Raw genomic sequence first — 18,674 nt, 5'->3', positions numbered from 1 at the left:
CCATTCTTTCCTATTTCTCTATTCAATCTTTCTTAAAAAATTAATAGAATTGTATTTTGAAAATTGATTAAAAAATTTGGAATTGTTTGAGAATCAGTTTGCATATTAAGACGATAAAACTCATTTAATCAAATTTTCCAAAATCAATTTCTAAGAATAAATTATCAGTTTTATCAATTAATGCAAAGTTGTAAATAAAAAAAGACGCGTATTTCAATAGTCGAGTCTCAAAATGATCAATCGATACCTCATTTCATTCTTTTTAAGAATGCGGGATAAACTCGCAACGAAACGAAGAATTTAATCAGTTACTGCTTAACATTACCATAGCTTCATTTTTCATTTAGCTTCTTTGCCCTCTCTCTTTCTTTCTCTCTCACGCATACACATACATGCACTTCCTCTCTCCTTTTTTCACACACACACACTCTCTCTCTCTCCCCCTTGTTGCATAACTACGCTGTCTTAATAAATCTGTTCGTTCTTAAAAATATATACAATGCTGCTATGATTTCGTCAATGCTCGATAATTTACAATAATCTTCTTTATTCTTCACATTCTTCAAGATGTTCTTGTTACCTTCTCTTTTTCTCTTCATTTCGCTCACTTTTTTCTTATCTTCCATGTTCCTATTCCTTTTTCATCGAGATCAATTTCTGAAAGATGGCTGGATTTCTTCTTCGTCAAATTTTCTCATTTTTGCAGATATTTCTTCTTTTTCCATTGCTTCTTAACTCCCTTTCTTTATCCCTGATGCTCTTGTCTTTTGTCCAGGTGAATCATTTTCTTTCCAAATGTTGTTCTCTTTAGCTATAAAACATAGCTGTAAAACTTGATAAAGTCTATTTTATATATCCTTTCTTCAGTCTCTTCCTAAGCTGTTACTTCCGCCTTCTTCCTATATGCACTTTAGGTGGATCATTTCTTCCGTCTTTAGTTTTCCTATTCTATCCTCTCTCTTCCTTCCTCTCTCGGATTCTTTAATGGATATCTTTTCTTCGGGTCAATTGTCTTTTCTTCGCAATATTCAACAAAAGTACTGAAGACTATTTTTTATATTGTAGGCTAGAACCGAGATAGTATCAAGGATAATTTCGTTTCCCCTATTTTCTTCTCCTTTGCGTCACGATTGATGTTCTCCGAGCCTTGGCAATTCAAGTCTCTCGTACCCTTCATTTCCGATGTTTGAAATCTATTCCGTTCTTCGAGGATCTTCGCAAAGTCGAGTGACATCTAAAGGACTCCTTCTTCTCTAACGTTGCTTTGCCAGTCAGGCCATTTTGGAAGGACAAAGTTGCATTGAGTACGAATTTAAATGTGCATTTTACGTGTATATATGTAATGTGTGTATGAGTCGATATCTCGCGCGCCGTCAATTTTCGTACGCCCCGATGGATCTTCTTCCTTTCTCGCTCTATCTCCCCTTCCCTATTCTTCCCTCTTTTCCTTCTTCAACCGCTTCTTCTTTCGCCGCCATCGCACCGCCTCTTTGTCTGCAAATAGCGCGGAGGAAGCAATGTGAGAATTTATTTGCCCAACATCCACCACCCTTGTCCCTCCCCCTCCGCTCCCCCGCTCATCCATTCCTATCTTCCGCTTTTTATCCCTTTGGTGATTTACGTTCTACACTCGTAACGATTTCCCGTACTTAGCATACGGCGTTTCATTCATCATAGACCGTGATCAGCTACAGATAACTCTCTATTTCGATGCTAAGTTCGACAATAAACTTTTTGTAAGGAAAAAACATTGTTATTTCTCAATTCAAATTTACTTCAATTCGTTCGTCCCGTGTTGGTCTAAATTGACGTTACCTTCCAAATAGAATTCTTCTACGCTTTCGTGTCTAATAGAGAACTCGGTTGCCCGCACTATTCCAAATTGGCACGCACCAATGCGGGACGGTGCGAGCGACCGCGAAAAAATCGCCGGCAATGAATCCATCCGGTATACGTACCTAAAGATTGTCCATCATCTCGGAAAGAGTCAGTCTGGAGGTGGACATCGCGACACCGCTGTCGCTACTACTCTGTACGCTACTATGATCATCGGTGTCTGATTGATTGCTCGTGTAACCAATCACATCCACTTCATCTGCAACAAAAAGCGCGGATTTTCGCATTGTTTTAATCTGGAGGGGAGAGATCGATGACAAAATAATCCTTTCGTTTACGCATCGAGAGCGCGACGGACAAAAAAACGAACAAGTCACCCCGCGCTCATCAAAAATTGAAAATCGATTGTAGCTCGAGGGATTAATTTTTTTTCTGCTTCCGCTGATTAATACGCAATAGACGAGGTTGCCGTGAAAAATTAGCGGAAATTTATGCATCGGCATCCGCCGCTATTACGGCGCGCAGCTGGTAGCGCGTCTAGCATCCTCCAAGATGGCAGCCAGCTTAACATTTATCACGCGAGATTAATTAATGGCAGCAAGAAGATCGTCTTCCACGGGGAGAAACCCACCCACCCCCCTCCCGCCTCTCTGGTTAAATTCTGAGCGTTTCCATCGAGACTCGCTGTCTCTTCATAAATCTGCCGAGGTCTCTTCGCTCTCGAGCGACTCGCCAGACTCCCGGGGTCATCCCCGTACGTGTTTAACCAGAGAAGCGTGTAAAAAATCCGAGGAAGGGGCGTCGAAGCAAAATACTTTGATCTGATAAAAGCCTGCATGAGTTTGTCGGCCATTCTAAGCTAAACTTATTGATCTGTCGGTTGTAGACCCCGACAATCTTTCAGCGGCACGTTGAAAGCTCGCGCACGCACGAGTCATCCCTGACGAAGCGTTTTAAACAGTATCGCCTTCCCCATATCGAAAGCGCTCCCTTCCATGACGTAAGAAGACGCATCCGCCGCACGCACCGTCTGGCCGATACTCGCGAGAGACGGCGAGTAAGCCGGCAAGGACACGCCGTTATTATGATGTCATACCGCCAGACGAAGGGATGATGGGGCAACAACGGGGAGGGGGAGGGGATACGAAGGAGGAAGCAAGGGGAGGGAGGGTAAACGAAGAACACGCTGGAGAGAGAGAGAGAGAGACTGCAGGGGGGTGTACAGTAGCCATGACACCCGCTGGAAGGCACAGCTCGAAGAAGACGAGGGGGTGTCGACCACACTTGCTAGCTCTGCCCTCACCCCCTTCGCCCACCCGACGGCCCGCGGCGCTCTGTGAGCCGGGGGTATTTTTCCATAATCAATAACATGCCTCTATTCTCGTCACACTAAGCGAACCAGATCTGCCCTCGTCACCACCCGCCTCCACCCCTTCCCACCCCTCTCTACCTTTTGCGTCCTCGACATCGCTAACCTGTCCAGGTGACAGTGGCGCTCAAAACACAGACGCGGAAGGTATGGCAGTCCGCGAACGGGGTAACAAACGTGCGAAATCGCTTCGGATTAAGGTGCATAGGTGTCGAACGAATCCTTTTAAACGCGCGTCGCACGGAACGCGCCACGTCCAAATTTCAAATTTGAATCTTGGCGATTTGGACGTGACACGAGATGAATAATATCGAACACGTCACGGGGAAAAAAATGCTCCTTTGATTGGCCGCGCATATCGATTGCCGGAGGGGGGGGGGAGGGGGCGATGAGCGCGGAGCGGCGCGATTTGAGAGGCACTGATTAAAACGGCGGTTTTAAGGGTGGCACGAGTGGCGAACGAAAGAGTTCGTTAAAACCGGCGTCGTGCGCACCCCTGGCATCGCCAAATTCGTCATTCCCCCGCCGCCTAGCGGTGCGTGGGCTGTGGAAAAAAAAACACGCGAGACCATTCCACCCTACCGCGGGGATGAATTTCAATGTTCCGAGCGAAGCGAGTAAAAATAAGTCGCGCGTCACGTTATCCTCCTAGTTAATCATTTCACGTTATCGCGCGGGTACGGTGCACAGCGCGCAGCCCCGTTGCGTGTCGGCGCGTTTATCAGGAACAAATGGGAAAGAAGAAGGGCGGGGAGAGGGGAGAAGGTGGCAGTTGACGGCAGATAACAATAATATCCGTCACGAGCGCGATAATTAACTCTTACTTCGCGCTTACGAGCGAAGTTTCGAGCGGAGATGCGGACGACATTTCGCGTTGGGACCCGCGATATTAGACGTCGAGTGGAGCGGACTCGAGTTTGCGTCTCCGTCAATTTCGCACTTGCATTTACGCGGCATTGAGATGACGTCTCGCGGTAAACGATAGAGCAAGACAGGTAAACCGCCGCGAAACCCCCCCCCCCTCTCTCTCTCTCTGTCTGTCTCTCTCTTTGACTCCTAAATCGCCAACTTCCGGCTCCGCTCGGTGGACGGATTATCTGAATCTATTTATACGTGTCGTCGGTCCCGATTAAGTCTCGATCGCGCGCGTCCCAACCCAGTTGCGATAACTTCGGGCCGCGCGGTATAGTTCGCTGGTCAGTATATTTCTTCGGTCACGTGACGTGCGTGAAAGATAATATAATACAATCGCCGTGCGCGGCACGAAGCCACGCGGAAACTTTCATAGGGTTTTCGAAGACCCCGGGTAAGTTTTACGGTGGATATTTCCACGCTCGATTTACCGTGGATCCATCGATGGCCGCCCGTGAATATATACGCGCGAAATGGCTGACGCGAATAATTTTATAATTCAATCACTCCCGTCCCTCCACCCCGCGCTATTATAAGTTTGAATATGTCGAGCGAGAGCGACGAATGCGAGGATTATTCGCAGAATAAGTTAATGATTCGTTCAAATTGGATAGTCTCTTTTCGTTATTTTCGCTAATATACTACCTCAAATATTTCATAAAAGTGAACTTTGAAAATTTTGGAATTTTAATGAACCGTCAACCTCGTTACATTGCTTTGCATAAAACAAGCTAAATCTTCAATTATTTTCGAATTTTTTCCTCGCACGATTTCCAAACGTTTCATCGCGTCTTTCTAATTTCCCTTCGTTGAAATAAAACTTTCCATTTATTAGTGTGCTTGCTGGATATTTTAAAAAGCTTTTATTTCGAGCACCAATAATCAGCTATATGTATGTCCCAGTCTTACTCAGCTTCGTGTCGTCAGGATGGCCGAGCGGTCTAAGGCGCTGCGTTCAGGTCGCAGTCCACTTCTGTGGGCGTGGGTTCGAATCCCACTTCTGACAACTTTTCTTTTTTTCGAAAAAATTAAATAAATAATTATGAATATTTCTAAACCACTTTTCTTGGAGTTTTTCATCAAATTGTCAGTTTTTCATTCAAATTATCGGACAAAATTGGCCACAAAGGTACCGTGCTGGATATCGAAGACTCAAGAACGCAGCTAATTGATATAAGAGAAAAAAAATCTCAAAATCTGCTGAGAATCACACGAATTATCAAACTTTTTGATATTTATAAAACTAATATAGTATCCCAAAAGGTGTATTTTTGTAAAATGCGGTATTTGATCACGCAATTTTCCCATAAATAATTGTTTTTGTCCATACCGCAACATAATTTTAAATAAAAAAAAATTGAGCAAATCTTTTCACAAATTCTAAGTGCTCTTTTTTTGTTCAATTATACACGAGATGTGAATGCAATTAAAGAACACACTGGGACAAGCTTCTGATAAAATTTACTCAATTTGTTTGCTTATAATGTTTTTGCACGGTGGAAACCACGTGATTTACCAACAATGTGGACAAATGTGGACGATCAAATGCTGAATGAGTCCGATAAAAATTCACGTTTCAAGATTTACACATCCAACTGCCTAGTTTCTTTGTTATATGTCTTCTTCAAAAAGGCAGGAAGAGAAAAGGACTTCAGTTGAACAAACATTACTCTCAAGTAATAAAATATTTCAGTAATAAAATATTTCAGTTTAAACGCAAGTACTAGAAAGCTTACAAGAATTATATATTGTATGCTATCGTTACTAGATTTACATTTGTTAGATATTTTCGAATCAAATGCATCGTATTTGGACATTTAATACGTCACCAGTGGTTCATTTAAACTGTCGGTAAAAAATATTCTACTATTCTTTAATTGTTAAAAGAAAGTTCGATTGACCAGCTACACACATATTTGTCAAATATATGACCCACTGCAGTCGTGTCATACTGCATTTTATATTTGCTTCCATTTTGTTCGAAAGAAATTATAGGACAAAGCATAGAAGGGTTTGTCTGAAGGATCACTTCGAACTCAAGAAAGTCTGCACATTGTCCATGTTAGAAATGATTATCTTACGGGAACGTCGGGCATATTTGACTTGTCAGAGAGTCCTTCTCCCCTTTCCCACTTCTTGCTCTTTGTTTAGAAACACTTGTCTCTGTTTCATATTAAATTCCGCTTCCACAGATTATCTCTCCCTCCCCCCCAATTTTTTCTCTCAATTCTGTTTCTTTACTTTTGGTACGAAACAAAAGGTAACGCGTCGTGTCTCAATTTTGCTAATATCATTTTTTATTGTCCAACGATATAATATTACGTCATGTTTCTAGATGAGGATGTTTTCAAAATTTATATTTTGTCTGCGTTGACCAACTGTGGCGACATGCATCACAAAAATGCATTTAATTAGTTTTCCTCGATTCTGCGTTAAGCAATCATTCTTTGTATATTCTTAGTGCTTCTGTATCCATATTTAAAGATTTACGAAAAATTAATAAGTACTCCGTTGTGATAAACGAAAACTACGAGGAAAAACAAATATTGAGTTTCCAATACGTTCTGTCTGACTAATACGCGACTACAACATTTAGCCACAGCGCATAAACCACAACGATCCGTCACTAATGGCTGGGATAGCAAATCTTAAAGAGGGATCTTATCACGTTTAGTAATTTAGCTAAGCGTAACAATCTCACAACATTAAGGTGCCCGAGGTAATCGTCCTGAAATAATTCCGCGAGTATATGTATACGGGTGTTTATGTGTGTGTTTATGTGGAAGAGAGTGCCTTATCCAGATTGCTACAACGCAAAACACACATTCTATTTGAGTCCATAAATGTAAAGCCGGACTCACCGGAGTGAACATATCTCGTAATGGAGACACATGATTACTCCGCAATCATTGTGGTATATGCATTTAAATGCACGATATTATGTCGAGAGCATTATTGACATAAGAGGCACACGGGAAAGCAATTGATAATTTTAAAAAGCAATAGAACGTGTAATTTCGGACCAGATTGATGATCTCTCGTGTGCATCTAATATTTAATAAGGTAATTAGTAATGGAGATAAGAGAAAAAGAGTTACAATAAATTTCGCTATTCCGAGGTAGAAAGCGCGGCAAATTCGGGGTGGCTTTCGAAAAATCGCCGGCGTGGCACACGTGACTTATGATAAGTGCTTCGCCGGAGATATTCCCGCGGGATCATCAATTTCAACGTCCAACCACCCCGCGCGCACACCCCCGACGTTTTCCGATTTCCTTCGCCTTCCTCTAGCTCGACCTCTTTTTTTTTACTCCTTTGGAAAACTCATCCACCCCCGCAAGACGCGATATTTCATGCGGCGGCGAATGCATTTTTACTATGTACACACGTCGCCACGGTTGGTCAACGCATACAAAATGTAAATTTTGAAAACATCTTCATCTAGAAACGTGACGTAATTCTATATCTTTGGATAATAAAAAGTTATATCGGCAAAACTGAGACACGCCGCGTTACCTTTTGTTTCGTACCGAAAGTAAAAGGATTTGTAAAAGTTACGATGAGAATTAAATGGAAAAACATACACCGAGAGAATTTTCTTTTAAAATTTACCCTGAAAATCATGTAATCGCGGAACAACATGGCATTTTCAAGAACTTTATGAGTTTTTCAAATGTTACCACAATTATACTTGCAATTAGTACTAGTAAAATGTAAACTAAGTATAATTACTAGTAAAAAGTATGGTAAATTTTCAAAAAACTCATAAAATTCTTCAAAATGCCATGTTGTCCCACGATATAATTTTCAGGACAAATTTTAAGAGAAAATTCTCTCCGTGTATGAATGCTTTGTACGAAAATGCTTTCGTCGACACGTTATATTCGATCGATTATCTGAAACAAATTAAAAAGTTGTACGACTTCGAAAAATCAGCATAAGAACTATTGTGTGCCGCGATATACGGCTATTGTGTGTTTATTGTATGTGTGCGCGCGTGTGTGTGCGTGTGCATCGTGTTTAAACAATGACGCTTCGGGAAATATTATAAGATTAACCCGTTCGACTTTACGACTTCGATAAAGTGGCTTTTATCGCGCTGCTTCCCATCTTAATTCCGACTCGCGACGATTAAGATTTAATCGACGGAATCAAGCCAGTTAGAAAAGAAAACAGCGTTGCTGGCGAAAATCCTCTTTGTACTTTGAAGACCTTTGCGTAAAAAATGCGGTGGATTATACGAAGATTTTTACGAGGAAAAGATAAAATTCTACCATAAATTATTGTTAATGTGTTACGCTCGATTGCGGTTGACGTTAAAAATCATGATTATTAATCTGCTGCATATAAGAATGTACAAAGATCGCAAAAATATTTCTATTATTAAATACACTTTATTACTACGGTCATTCCGTGACTTTATTACGTTACTATGCAATTCATTGTTCCGAACTAGTTCAATCGGTATAGAAGTTTGTTGCTGAAATTCGTTAATTAACATGGAATCAATACATATCGCGCGCTACGATAGAGGAAGTGAGATACGCTTAATACTACTGGGAGAGCAAGGCAGAGATGAAGACTGCGAGGAGACGCAAAGACGTCCAACTGGAAGGAACGCACCTTCGACTCGACACCTAATGACGATCTCGTTGCGATACTTACCGGACTCCGAGATTGATGGGCTACCTGCAGACCTGTCCGAGTTACTGGAGCTTCCAGTCGAGCTGGTGGACGCCGTGCCTAGGGAGCACTCGGAGATGCTGCGCCGCTTGGACAGCATCGCCGCGGAGGCGGCAGCGGCGACGGAGCCGGTCGGCGCGCTCGTGCTGAGCCCGTGGAGGCCGTGAAGCGCATGAAGGCCGTGCAGGCCGGTCTGGTTCGTCAGCTGCTCGAGCCGCCGTCTCAGGAACCTATGCTCGCGCGACAGCTGTTCCTTGTGTATGGCGTGCTTACGTTCGCGGTCCTCCAGGCTCTGTAACCCAGACGATATGACACGTGATTAGTGTGGTATACTGACAATATTTCAGGGTATAATATGTGTGGACAGTTTCAAATATAATTATATATTACAATATATATTTATATTATATATTGTATAGTTGTGTGTGTGAGATTCTATTGCATTCTGTAATATTCTATTGTATTTATTGATGATTTAGCGCTATGGTTTAATGCAGATATGCCGGGAGATGCGAGTCTATTCGGTGTATAGAGAAAAAAAAAGTTTTGATTTAATTAACTGTTTATCTTCAAACATCTCTCCGTTTCACTTTGTTCTGAGAGCTGCCAACAGGATCGACGTCGGCCGATAATCGGTTTCCTTTGTATTGTATACGGCATGCTATTTCGTAACGCAACAGCGAGCGCTTACCGAGAAGAGGCCGACCAATTCCGGTGCAAATCACCGAACAGGAAATAATCGAATGCAACTAAATGCGTAGTCTACCGCGTAGTATTTGATACGCGTAGATTTAGCGGCTGTGCACACTTTTTCACTGTAAAGGTTCAAGATAGAAAGCTCTTTAAATTTTAAACTAGCATTTTTTCAATGCTAATTTTGCCCATTCTATTTCGAAAACTTTATTTAGATGAAACATTTTTACTTTCGCGTTTTCGAATTTTAAATCTGCAGTTTCTCGAGATTTTAGCGTATTAGAAATTGAAACGGGAAACTTATAGTCAACCCAACTGGCTAGTTACTTTATTAGTTTACTACAATGTTTCGGCCCTATTTTTTGGGTCCTTATCAAGTAGTACTAAGTGAGTAATCGTCGTCACGTAAGACAGAGTCGAATTATAAAATATACACGTACATGTGAGCACTGTGGCTGCTGGGCTCGAACGTATTTTTATTATCATACGTTTTAGCGTATTAGCCCGAAATTTTATTCGGATAGATATACTGGTCATTCCTAAAAAGAAACATTTCGACTCGAGGACAGAAACTGGCAGATTTCACGACTGTTAGTTACGTCCCCGCAGTGAAAAATTTAGGGCGATAAGATAGCCGGGAGTCAACGGCGCTTTAGATGTAGGGTGGATGACACCAAAGGGGGTGGAAGTAGCTTGGCGACGAAATCACCTGATCGCAGATTAAGGCTTCACACGACGGGCGACGTGTCTGCGTGTGCGTGTTTATGGCAGCGCGGTTGACATCGCGCTCGTAGGAAATTTCCTGCTTTCGTGCTTTCCATTTTACTCGATATGAATTTACAACGGAGATAAAACGAGGCTAAGAAAAGCGTCAGGCGGAGCGTACCTTGCCGTAAAGTCAATCGACCGACCTCAGGAGTGTGAGACTCGGCTCAACTCTTACCATTTACATTGCGCCGGTCGATATTGCTCGCAATATAATCGGCATCGAAATTGTTGCGGCGCTTTGCGTCACGTATTAATGGGGAATTCAATCCCATCATAAAATTGTTTAACATAAATCAATTTTTCTACGCGTGCGAAACGTGTAGACAAAAGGGTGCCGTAGTGAGACATTAAAAAGAACCATTTTGAAGTCTTGAAAAATATCAAGAAAAATATCTGCAACAATACATCATTTCAATAATGCAAACCAATCGAATTCTATTTGATTTAATGTTGCCGATTTTTCCGCAAAAATCGAAAAGAATACTTATTTTAAATATTTACGTCCAAGAAAACAAGCAGTCGTACCAGGAGTAAAAATGAAAAGATCACATCTTATGATCTTTCGATTATAAGGTAGTGGCACCAAATATCGCCTACCCTAACTATTTTTTATCCCTGTGGCCACAAAAATGGTCGAAGAAAGTTCTGATGGAGCTTAAAATGACGGACAGACATCACTTTGTCACCAACTGGAAAATGTTGTAAGCGTTTGCTAACTTAGTTTTTTTTCGCAAATTTTGTAACGAAATGGAAAGTGTCATGTTTTAAAACGCGTTCCTAATATGGCCTACTTGTGACCTTAGTATTAAATTAATTGTTAATACTTAACTGTCATTGCGTTTTGACGTTTAATTGTAATACCATAATTCGATTCTTTGATTCACACTCTCTAACGTGGTACTCTTGGATTTGGAAAAAAAGACAAGCAATAATACAACTACACTATTTCCCGTAAGCCCCTGTCACTAAATCAGCCGACGTCATTTTACAAAAATGTCATCGTTACAACTATATTAAAAATACCGGTGTTGTTCGTAAAATAAGCTAATTATCCTACTTTACACACAATTCTGCCCACAGTTAACAGATATCAATATTAGTTTCGCTAAAACTTTGGGGTTACATATATAGGCGATATTTGGTACCACTTACCAAAGTAAAAAAATTCCAAATCAGTCGTCTTATTCTTTATACCCATTTATCGTTGCACATACGTAGCCAAATGCAGAGGGGGACGGGACGAGAGAGAGAAAAGAATAATTAGCGACGCGGAAACGTCTACCGAAGTGTGAAAAGAATCACGAGAAGGCCGGGCGAAACAGAAAGGAAGAAGTTCAAAGGCGGACAAATGAAGACTTACACGCCGCCAGCCTCGCAAAATACGAATCGCTTCAACCCTCCACCTCTGCCCTATCCGCCCCCCCCCGCCCGGCATCTTACTTCCTCACGAGGGTGTAAACCACCGCTATAGAAACGACACTTTCATGTCTCCCAGTTCCTCTCACCGCCGCCTTCTTAACTTCCATCCATCCTCTTTTCAACCCGCTCTCTTTACTCCTTCATCTTCCACCTTGCCTTTTACGATCGAAATTTCCTGGCTCTGCCGCCGCCGTGCTTAATCAACCCTACTGTCACTGACGGACCAATCGGCAAGTCGCGTGTAAAGTATTAAATTGAAAAAAAAAAGATTTCCTTTTTCATAGCGTGGGTGTTGACGATCTAACGTTACGTATCGCGGCGAAATCGTTCTTTTATATAGCGGTGCCTTCATCAGCTCTCGATACCGCGAACTTTATTGCGCTTGCAAGATGCCCTCTTAAACGACGCGTAGCGGCTTTCCTCCTCAAATGGCGGACGGACGAGCATTTTTCTCCTACCTAACGCAGGCACATAATATACACAGGTGCCCGCAGGTCAGATTGATGTACACGCCGAGTCTCCCACGCGGACTATGCATACACGAATGAACGGTGGATACGCACTGCTGCTTGCGACTCTACAGGGTGCTCCGAGCGCCTCGGATTCTAACAGATGTTGAAGAAATTGCGTCGGCAAAACGAGCGCAGCAACTTCGTGCCAGCCTTTTACGCTGGATTATTTTTCAAACGATACTCATTATTCTACCATTCTTTTGGACAATCTTTAGACTTTCCTTTCTCATGTCATCGGCCAAATCTATTCCCATTGGATTTATCATATCGTTATCGGGAATTTACTAAATCCCGCTTATCAGTTTGTCAAGATTCTTTCCGGGTGTCCTTCGAAGAACTTTGGAAAAAGTTGAGCCTACAAAAAAACGTCACTTTCACATTTCATTGTTACGCCAAGGAAAAACATTTGCACGGAAAACTACGTCGTGAAAAAGGAGGCGAGATAAGTCAGGTAAATGGCGAGGAAGTCGTATTCTGAATTCAAGTATACCTCGAGAATGCATATCCGGGACATGACGCGCGCGCGCGCGCGCGCGTGAGAATGGTGAATATCTTAAGTACATTTTACGAGGACAACTGGTCTAGCGGAAACAAAGAACACGCGCCTCCGTCACCTGTACGAGTCACCGCGCTTCTATCCGCGTCACCCTGTAGACCGCGTGGAAAGCTCTGACACGCACACACGCGCGCCCGTTTGCTCAGTACGCACACGCCATTGTCCCTGGCAGTCTGTAATTTACTAACTACGCATCCATTGTGCATCGCCACTCTGTTTGCTGTAACACCTTGCTCTGCCTTTCTCTACGCCGCGCGGCCCTTCCTCCCGGCCATTTGTCCCTTCCGAACCTATTCCAACCGGGAAACAATGCTTCTAATGCGCTTCCTGCTTATATCTCAAATCCCGAGTTCCACCGCCCTTTCTCTCTTTATTTCTCTTCGGCGCGCAATAATATCTCTACGCAGATCTCGAACACTCTCGTGTGGCAAGTTCTAAGTCTCTCAGTGCGGACGGTCGCTACCAGAGTATAGTAAAACATCAATAAGGCTGTGAAAAGGTCCTGATCAATTTTCCTTAATATTAATCGGGTCCTAATACGTATAAATGATCAGACCCCTGAAAAGTTTGTAACGAATAGTCTATAAGAATCTTGTACGGAAATATTATTGGGGCCTTATAAAGAAATATTATCTATAAGATCAATATAAGACTAATAAAGTATAAATAAGAAATATAAGATCCATACAAGTGTAAGTACAAATAGGCTAAAAATTTAACATAGAATAAAGCTAAGCTTAGAATTGTTAAATTTAAGTTTCAAATACAAGTAAATTAAGTAAGTAAATAAAGCAATTAGAAATACTACTCACAACATGCAAGGATGAAAATAGGGAGGATGGAAATAAGTATGCAAGAATGAATGAGTTAAGAACATATAGTAAACCAAGTCCACTTCTTGGCTGTAAGCTGAAGTTAATAAATTACTATAAAGAAATATTATCAAGACCCCATAAGAAAACATAATCAGGCCCTTTCAAAATATTAATCCTTATCCTTAATTAAGGCTTACCGAGCAGAAATTTTAAGAAACTTAATTTTTTAAGTAATTTTTAATTGTGTTAAATTATATAGTCTTCGAAAGTATATTCAGGTCATTGAGTTTATCCACGATCCAGACAACTCGCTGCCGGATCATAATCGGCTCGTCTTTTATATTAATGCGGGATGACTTTTACTTGCGAGAAAGCCTAACGCGCGGTTGCCACGTCGCGGCAGCGAGTGGTACTAATACTATTCAGTATATAACAATAACAAACGTTAGCCTAAACTTCAAACCCCATTATGAGGAAATTCGTGAAACTAGGGCATTCTTAATAATATCAATATGGTAATAGTAGAGCAACCCAGAATTCGTGAAACTAGAGCATCCTTAACAATATTTAATAAAGCCCCAACGTCCTTTTTAAGGAATCTTGTTATCATCCTTATCGGGGCCTGCCTGAATTAGCCCTAATATGGTTAGTTTTTACTCGGGTAGTTGTCGAAAAGAGGAACGTTTTTCCCGTGAGTTTTCACTCTTACAATACCTAATTGTTTTTTTTTATCACTTCGATTGATCCACTCACCTTGATAAAACGCTTGGCCTTGGTCAAAAGGCCCAACGTGGTGTGCCTCGAGGTTTCAGGCCCGAGTGGCACCAGCAGCTTCAGCTTCTCGAGACAAGTCCTAAGGTGGGCTCTCCTGCAACAGAAAGAGAAGCGTTAGCGTAACCAACTGTAGCTATAATTTTTTTTCTTTCGTACTAAATTATTCTTCTTAGGATCGAATTGCACCTTCGTGCCCCACTTTCCTCTACCATTCTTAGCCAATGATTAAGATTTAAGAAGAGTTCCTACAAAATGTAAGACTTTTTAATTTTAGGACGATGTCTTAATAACGGAAAAGAGGCCCGAAAAGACATCTATTTTCGGACGCGCAGACGCTCGCAGTCGCGAGGATGCGTGCGTCCCGCATGTGCCCAACACGTGCCATTAGCGGCATTTAATTATAAGTTTACGATCGCTTTATAGTCGCCATCCTGGAAAATGGAGAACGCGTCGGCGATAATGGAAGAACGAGACCGCGGGAATTTCGGATTAAGGGTGGATTCACACAACCAGGGAGCAACGAAACGAGAGAGGCGAATAAAGAGAAATGTCGAACATGGCGAAATCCGTCGCTCTCGAAAGCAGATTGTTGAACTTCGATCTATTTTTTTTTATCTTCTCGCCATCGGATACGTTGTCGGAAGAGATTTTTCTTATGTGTGTGAGGAGAGCTTAACCAAACCCATCCAGAAACAGGATGACGCGTTTGCACGTACATTATACGAGAAACAATAAGCCCGCTCCGGCTTAATGACGTCATCAAACGGTATTATGCCCCGCGAGTTGCGGAGTAGACGTGTTTCAGCCGTAAATAGACGCGTTTCTGTCTACATGCCCTACGTCTATATCTCCGTCCAGGCATGTACTCGACATGTATACGAGGTACATCTGTAACGCCGACTGTGCTCTCACCACCTTCTTTAGGGCACGATTCCTCTTGCCGAAGACAGTAAGGTCAATCGTCGTTTATCGCTTTCCGATCGACGACGTTGCATATTCTTGTAATTAAAATAAAGATTGACAGGTAGAACCCTGAAAAAATTACTCCAGGTTTCGCACCTTCATTGGGGAAGAGAGAGGGAGGGCCAAAAGTCACGGGGAATTAAGAGTTTCTTCCTGCACCGTTCTCCAAGTGCACTGCACGGCTGCTGCCGTTCTCGGCTCGACAGCAACATTTTTGCCGCGACGGGGAAAGGGCAACGGGGGAGAGGAGTAGTGAAGGCGATCCTTCAATCAATGGCAGAGCGTGTGACAGCGGCATTATGAAATTCCTTTACCGGGTTGGGGGTTACCCTGATGAATAAATACTTGGCACGGAATTTCCGCGCGTCGGAGTCGTCGGGGTAGTTCGGCAAAGACGCAGTGGTTACCGGCAGACCCCCTCCGCGGATCGGGGGAACGTACGCGGGAGATTGCCCTCAAAGGGAGAATGCCTTGGGACGCAACGAGCGGCAACAGTCGAATATCAGTCGATAATTCGCCGAGCGGAAAGGCCGAGCGATTCGTTCCCCTTCGCTCGTCCCATTTTCTATTTCGCGATCTCGAACATTGGACACTCTCCCCTTTCGATAAATCGAGAATTTCGGATTTACGCCGAAATTTAAGCCCGATTTAGCCCGCGAAACGCAACCAGCTGCGGCGCTCGAGGCGACTTGTACAAAGCGCGAACAACGTTGCGTTGCGTAGCCAAGCCTGGCGGGAGCAATGGCCGGCCATGAGTTAGATCGCTTTAACAGCCGCCTGTAAACAGCCTCGTAACTTTACTTCTCCCGCTCCGATATCTGTCCCTTCCCCGCCCCCTTTCTTCTGTCTATCCGTCCATCCCACTACATTGCTGCATCACCACCCCCCTTGTTGCATATTCGTCTCTCGTCCTCCTTCTTTCTTTATCCCCGCCCTTGTCTTTATATTTTCTCTCTCTCTCTCCCCCCTCTCTCTCTCTTCCTCTCTTTTTCCTTTCCTTTCTATTTTTATCTCTACCTTGCTCTATTACACAATTAATTATCAATGCTAAAACTTCTCTATAATTATGCTACCGTGTTGATTCAAATTACATTGTATCTACACAATGCCGTTTATTGCGACACTGAATCGTGGTTGCAACGTTAATCTACTGAACTTTGTTAACCTAGCCTCTTCGTCGTCAAAAATCAATTTGTTTTTTAATTTTACATTATTCATTTGTCGCATAAATTAAAGTATGCTAGCTTATTTTTAACTCTCTAATCCAGCTCCCCTGATCGTATATTTATTGCTCCTACGCAAGTCTTAAGGATGATAACTTGTCACTTGTACTGTTGAAAAATATATTCTGAATCGAGATAAAAAAGGGTAACAAATTAAAAGCTATTTAAATTAAAAACTAACAATGAGATACCGCAAAAAATTATCAAAAACATTCAACTAGATGTATCGAAATAACCAAAATTAATTACGCTCGAAGTGGCAAACGTCAATTTATTGCTCGCCAAATAAAATGAAAAAGTAACTGAAAACACGCGAACAAAGCTGTATAAGTAAATTATGAAAAACAATCAATGCTCCATTATTCATCAACCATTACGCCAAGAGCGAATTAAACCTAAATTTTCTTAACTCCAATTTCCGACAGACTTAATATCCATCGATTAATTCCAATCGGCCTTTTATTAAATAACTATTGATCGACAAAATTTTCTCCCGTTCTTTCTCCCATTTTTTGTAAAATTAGTATCCTTGATTAATCGGGCATTAAGCCCGAAGGAAGGGGCAGCCATTCAGGGAAATCGAGCTTTCGTTTGAGGGAAGGGATTCGGGATAGTTTAGCAATTCATTAGGACGGACACTCGAGAGTCGAGACTTAGGCGAACTTGGACTTCCTTCAACTGGCGTTCGCTTTATAGAGAGGTCGGACAGAGAGCGAAAGGGAGGGGGAGGGAAGGAGGGAGAGAGAGAGGGGGGGAGGGGGAGCAGAGGCATTACTGCAAAATACCGTTTGTAGACACAAGCGAAATGGGTCTGGCTTAATTAAACTGTATGCAGCTTCCCAAAACGGGATTCCATTTAAAGTTGAGCTCTGCCTCAGATCTCCACAAGCTCCTTTTCGCGGAAGGTCTTTTCCCATCTCTCATTTTTGACCCTCAGTCCATCGCGCAGGGTTATGATAATTTCAAATACCATACCAATGTGAGACAAATATGAATAATTTGAACAAAGTTGTTGTTCCTTAATTACACTCTTGTTGCTCAATTTTTAATCGATTACGTAATACTTTAATAGAGCATGAAGAACAATAAAATATCGCAATTTTAGTTTCAATGCTTTTATATAGAGCAAACGTCGTCTGATAATCAGATGTTACGTATTATAAAGTGAAATGAATTCTTTACGGAAATACGTTTCAACTTTCACGAAACGTTTGCCATTTTTTTTTAAATTTGTGGAAACGTCTCGAAAATTTAGCTTCTGCTGTTTGAACCGTGCTATTATTATACTTATATTACAAAAGTATTTCGTAATATAAGTTTCACGCTGAGATTATATCAGAAAGTGAGAAAAATATCAGCGTACAAAATTTCAGTATGCGAAAGTCTCGATATAAATTGTACGGGGCACCCAGTACAGTTGAATACGCGTTCACGTGAATATTCACCGGCACGTGTAGGTGCATACGGACAGCTGTGTAATAATGCTGGTTTCGCTTAATTAAGCTGTTTCTAGCTGTGTCGAAATCCTTAGTGAGCGACAAAGGCGAAGTCCGCACGTGCCTTCATTAAGACCCCCCAATTCGGAGTGGCAAGTCCTGAGACCAGCTCGATCGTGTGTCCGAGGGATTTAGAGGTGAGCGCGTCTCCTCCTCGGTATTGGGAAACGTACTTTACCCGTTTCCCGTGCTTTTGCAACACATCCGAGATTGAAAATTCACGCCTGATCGCGTGGAACTACTCCGGTACTGCCACATCGAGCTAACTCTTTTAGAACAATGTTTGGGACAACTAGGACAATCTATAGCGATAAGAAAATCTTCGATTTATGAAAAAATTTTTATTTTACGGCAAACCGATTTGAATAAAATAATATCTTTTTGGAACAATGTGGTACAAAGTTCGAACCTGGGACAACTTTAAAAATTAAAATTTTCAAAATGTGGAGCGCTAACTTTATACACTCTAACTCTTCACCGGGCACAGCATCGCGTCTATCGGACGAAAAAAAAATTGAAGACCGACGAAAAATATGGCGCGTATACTCAAACAGAAGCGCTGGCCGATTGCCATCTTATTTTTAAAGTCGATGTGCAGGGGAGAGCGTTATTCTTCTGCTTCCTCCCGCCCGTCGCACCCCCTTTCTCATTGTATCC

At 42.2% G+C, this 18,674-nt stretch overlaps 1 protein-coding gene and 1 non-coding gene across 2 annotated transcripts in view; one reads left to right on the top strand and one right to left on the bottom strand.

Moving 5' to 3' along the window:
* Positions 1 to 728: 728 nt before the first annotated feature.
* Positions 729 to 18,674, bottom strand: part of LOC105564177 (max dimerization protein 1-like) — a 36,065-nt gene continuing 18,119 nt past the window's right edge. The window contains exons 4-7 of the mRNA XM_012016386.1: positions 14,315 to 14,429; positions 8,781 to 9,090; positions 1,959 to 2,095; positions 729 to 1,494 (exon numbers count right to left, since the gene is read on the bottom strand). Coding sequence (XP_011871776.1) covers positions 1,959 to 2,095; positions 8,781 to 9,090; positions 14,315 to 14,429 — 562 coding nt within the window. The 3' untranslated portion in view covers positions 729 to 1,494. The remainder of the gene's footprint in view (positions 1,495 to 1,958; positions 2,096 to 8,780; positions 9,091 to 14,314; positions 14,430 to 18,674) is intronic.
* Trnal-cag lies at positions 5,040 to 5,123 on the top strand. Its single transcript has one exon. It is a non-coding gene; the product is annotated as a tRNA-Leu (tRNA).

Source organism: Vollenhovia emeryi, unplaced genomic scaffold, assembly GCF_000949405.1.
Source record: "Vollenhovia emeryi isolate VEMERY1.0 unplaced genomic scaffold, V.emery_V1.0 DF939168.1, whole genome shotgun sequence".
In the NCBI taxonomy this organism is placed as follows: domain Eukaryota; kingdom Metazoa; phylum Arthropoda; class Insecta; order Hymenoptera; family Formicidae; genus Vollenhovia; species Vollenhovia emeryi.
Note: the sequence above shows the minus strand (reverse complement) of the source record. Positions and strands in the feature narration are given on the sequence as shown.